The sequence below is a fragment of the Rhagoletis pomonella genome, unplaced genomic scaffold (genome assembly GCF_013731165.1).
Source record: "Rhagoletis pomonella isolate Grant_MI unplaced genomic scaffold, Rhpom_1.0 Rhpom_scaffold_00001, whole genome shotgun sequence".
NCBI lineage: Eukaryota > Metazoa > Arthropoda > Insecta > Diptera > Tephritidae > Rhagoletis > Rhagoletis pomonella.
The window spans coordinates 102674435-102679160 of record NW_023458555.1 but is presented as its reverse complement, the minus strand read 5'-3'; the positions used below and the strand labels follow the sequence as shown (position 1 = coordinate 102679160).

The window sequence follows — 4726 nt, the reverse complement described above, 5'->3', positions numbered from 1 at the left end:
AAAGTTTAGGAATTTTATTTGTATGTTATTTGTTGTTGAATAAACCACTTTTTTATACAAAATTGGCGGAAAAATATTAGAATAAAAATTGTTGCATTTTGGAGATGCCCAGCCCTAGTGTATCCATTTTTCCATTTTATCAATTTCTTCTTTTTTTTTCCTTGGCTTTCATAGCCAATGCATAAATTAAAATTTCTTCCTCCATAATTTCACAATTTCACAAATTTCAAAAATGAACACAATAAACAGCTGTCAGCACCTTTTCTAGAACTGACAAGGCTGTCTGCAAAACAAGCTTTTGTTAGAGCGCTAGAATAGCGAACAATGACTAGCTGTCATGAAAGTGACTGTGGTGAACTTGTCAGTGATGCGGAATCGGGCTGTAAAGCTATTCATAGTCGCCTTAGTTTCGTTTTTTCTGGCTAAGTACCAATTTAAAATTTAGTTTCGGCTGCAGCTGCAACTAAGTCGTAACTAGGAAGAAGTATCTTATCAAATTAAGGGAAAACAGATGAAATATGTAAAAATTAAGTTGGTAGAGGGTGATTTTGATAATATTGAATAATCTCCAATTAAAATTTACAAAGATCGATCCATTTTAATCGGAAGATGAAATACGAGTATGTACTCGATACTTTTGTTTCAATTGTTTACTCGAATCGTTGTTTCGATACCTACTTGGTATCCATGGTACTGCATGTGCCTATTTAAAATACGTTTGTGGATGAAAGATTTTCCACAAAAGTGACACACAAATGGCGATTCTCCAGAATGAGTGCGTAAATGAACATCTAGGTCTATTTGCCGCACATAACGTTTTTTGACAAACTTGGCATTCTATGGTAGCTCCCTTGTGATGGAGCTCGTGGATTGTTAGACCATTTTTATGAACAAATGATTTTTCACACTGAGCACATTGATATATTGGTTTGCGGTTGGTTTCGTGCGTTAGCCTGTGTTTTTTGTATGTATACGGAGTTAAAAAGCTTTGGTTACAGATGTCGCACGGAAATCTTTCCCGATTCTCATTGTGAATGAGCTCATGATTTTTTAGGGCACATGACTCCTTAAATGTTTTTGCTGGCGAAGGTAAATTCAACAAAGATAGAAATTAGTCCACAAGTTAAAAGGAACGGAAATACTTACGGCAGGCCTGACAAAGAAAAGTTTTTGGTTTATGACGTTGCTTATGTTTTTTATTTTCCCACATTCTTCACACTTCACCGGCTCAGACATGTCCTTGACTTTCTTTTTTGTTTTCACCTCGGATTTTACTTTGTTTGTTTTCTTTACGTTTTTTAGGTCTTGTATGAGCAAGATTGAGTTGTTTACTTTTTTCGATAAGACCAGCCCAGCTTCATTTAAGTTATTGCCGCTCTGCATATCCTTATCCGATTAAACTAGAAACTTTGTTGTTGTTGTAGTGTCAGTACTAAGTTTTTTATCAATATTTATTTCGTATTCGATATCATTTGATGCAGACGTTTCATCATCATCCATAAAATGTTCATTCCATTCTGGTGATACTTTTATATCCTCTACGTGATCCTTGTAAACAAATAGAAAATAATTATTGTTTAATTATATCTAAATCGTATTTGATATACCATATCTACAGTATCTGGCATCTTAGTTACTTCCATTAGCTCTTCATGTACTGGAACCCATTCAAAAGTGTTGGCTATACTTTCTATCTTCACTTTTTCCGTTTGTGTGCAACGTAATTCATTATCAGCCCTTCTCGCCTTTTCAATAAAATCATAAACGTCTTTAAGTTTTTGGGCACAATCAAGGCATAGATATTGCATCCGGGCATCATCGAGTTCATTTGGATCATCTTTCAAACTTAAATTAATTTGTGTACATTTACAAAAACACTCTTTGTATGATATATCCAAAGAGTCAACAGGCTGATACCAATCTAGCAGATGCACCCGATCTTCCGGCGACAAACAGGCACGGCATATATTTGATAAATCCATCTGAACTTTTCACCACTGCCGTATTGATAATTCAAGTCTTAATCGGTAAAAAATAGTTTTGTAGAATGTGTGATTATATATTGGTAAGACAGAACCTCAGTATATCCAGTAAAAAAACTGTGGTGAAGTCCTTTATGGGGATAAAGTTTCCAGAGATGAAATTTTAGGTAGCACACAATTTCTTACACGCATGGTTGCTTTTCAGCACTCATGAAAGAAACTTAAGAAATATTTGAAAAAAAAGTTCATATAGTACATTAATTTTTGAAAGAAATACCATATCGATGGCTGAGTGGAAGATCGACCTATCTCGGCAGCCAGTTCGAAAACGCTCTATCTCAAAAAACTTTTCAAGAACGCCCTATTTCAGAATTTAATTGAAAAACACCCTATCTCAAAATTCGGTTCAAAAACGCCCTATCTCACTTCAAAATGTATTGAAAATATGCTGATATAGGGCGTTTTTGAATCGGCAGCTGAGATAGGGCGTTTTTGAAACGAATTCTGAAATAGGGCGTTCTTGAAAAGTTTTTTGAGATAGAGCGTTTTCGAACTGGCTGCCGAAATAGGTCGATCTTCCACTCAGCCATCGATATAATGTATGTACTCTGGTTAATAATAAAAAATGTATTAGAACCACCGTTTAATGTTATATTTGATATAAATTAATATTGCTGCCCCGAACGCTCTGCGCCTTGCCCCTGAATAATAGTTTACTTAAAATTACATCCCTGGTCCTTGTTCTTTCTGTATCTCATCGTGGTGAATTCACATTTCTCAGAAATTTGACAACAAATCAAAACAAAGCGAGTATTTTATTTGCTAATTTTTGCGATTTCTATTGTTTAATGTAAATTTATGTCTTTTAAGGATATGTCGAGCCAACAAAGAAGGCGCAGTTGGAAAATTGAGTAATTAGTAATGAAGTAGCAGGCATATTTGGAAAATTATGCCGATAAGCAGGATGGAATTTGGGAAAGTAAGTGCATGGTTGCAGCATATCTATGTATAAAAAGTATTTAATTAAATTGTTTATAGAAATGTTATAAATCGAGTGGCTCATTTACGATGTGCTCCAAACATTTGGCGAACTTTTTTTCGCCTTTTCAACGTGCTAAGTAACAAGTTAAGAGGACTACCATCACGGCCGGTAAGAAACCGCAAGCAAAGGACATGCAACCTTCCAGGAAGCTGCCTCCTGTCCCCGAGTCGAAGCTGCAGTTCAGCAAGAGCAGGTCAGCAAATTGCTACCCTGATCAAACGTAAACTAAAGCGCTCTGCTGTGATTGCACTCCGTAAATTGGTGCATGCTGAGAAATATCAAACAAGAAAACTCCGTGATGGACGCCGTGAGATGGAGTAGCGCTGTGTGGCAAAGAAATGCGGCCAATTCGACGGGCCTGAAAAATCCAAATTGGCTTTTGTGATCCGCATCCGCGGTATCAACAAAGTTGCACAAAAAGTGCGTAGTTTTACAGTTCTGTCTTCGCCACATTAAAACGGTGTGTTCATCAAATTGAGCAAGGCAACTATTAATATGCTACGTATGCCGAACCCCCTATATGGGGTTATCCAAATCTTAAATCAGTTTGTGAATTGATGTACAAACGTGGAATGGTCAAGCGTGTCCCAATCTCTGCTTTGTGATCGAACGCAAATTTCGCGAAGCGCACGAAATTCAGTGCGTTGATTCACTTCACTTCAAGAAAGCCCCCAGCTTCCTGTTGCTATTCAAGCTCAACACATCAACCCGAGGCGCAAGAAGGCTAATCACTACGTTGAGGTTGGTGATTTCGGTAGCCGTGAGGATAAGGTGAACAAATTGCTGCACAAGATGGCTTAAAGAAATTGTTGTTTTGTATTTAAGTCGACAATATAATTTGGCACATCTTCAAAAGACGCCCAAGCAAAAAAAAAGAAAGAAAATTAAAAAATTCCTGAAGTTGCATTTTCACGGGTCGATTTCTGTCGACTGGAAAATTTACTTAAGATATCGACTAGCCAAAACGCTTACATTTTACGGTTGAATTGCAATTTACACGGGTAGATTTTGGTTAAACGACAAAAATCGACCGTGTAAAGGCAGCTTAAATAACGTTCAAATTAATCATCCCCTTTGAGATGGAAAATACCAATAACCATTTCATAATTTCGAAAATTATTCCATTTATATTTGTTCTTGCATTTTCCACACCACTTGTGAGGTATGCTTTTACGCGCGTTACCGATTTTTTTTTAATGTGCTCGGTTGCCCAGGAGGCCTATTTTCACCTTTACAACTTAACTTAAACAGAATTAAAACTAAAGCATGCAATATATAAAGAAAATGAAAAGTTGTCTTACATCTAGTAAACTTAAAAAATTGCACACTAAATTCATTTTTCATTATAAAATAAAATTAAATATCACAATTCCGTTTACAAAATGTGGTCTGTTTGCACCCACAGTAAGTTCCCATGAAGCCTAGCCTAAATTCAGAATTGAAAAAAAAAAAAATGGGGTCGGAAATTACTAGCCCTAAAAGCATAATGTGGAAAATGTTTGAAGAGCTGCGAAATTGTATTGCAATAATAAAAATTACAGTGCATAAATTGGAAAAAATGGGTTTTGTTTTGCTTTATAATTTTTGGGAATATTGGTTCAGATCAAGGCGAATTAATATAAGGTGATAGCAGGAGTACAAAACAAAAATTTACATATATTTTGTTTTTGCTTTGGCGGCATAAACTGTAAAAATGGAATTT

General features: G+C 35.9%; 1 protein-coding gene across 6 annotated transcripts in view; it reads right to left on the bottom strand.

Moving 5' to 3' along the window:
* The window catches only part of LOC118749366, a 5987-nt gene extending 3920 nt beyond the window's left edge, over positions 1 to 2067 (bottom strand). Inside the window, exons 1-2 of one of the 6 annotated variants that reach the window (XM_036484194.1) lie at positions 1638 to 2062; positions 1303 to 1548 (exon numbers count right to left, since the gene is read on the bottom strand). In XM_036484194.1, the coding sequence (XP_036340087.1) occupies positions 1396 to 1548; positions 1638 to 1982 (498 nt within the window). In that variant the 5' untranslated portion in view covers positions 1983 to 2062 and the 3' untranslated portion in view covers positions 1303 to 1395. Of the gene's footprint in view, positions 1 to 1302; positions 1549 to 1607 lie in introns of those variants that run through there. The other 5 variants (XM_036484179.1, XM_036484166.1, XM_036484201.1 and 2 more) reach the window with 5 other exon arrangements.
* Between the last annotated feature and the right edge of the window lie 2659 nt (positions 2068 to 4726).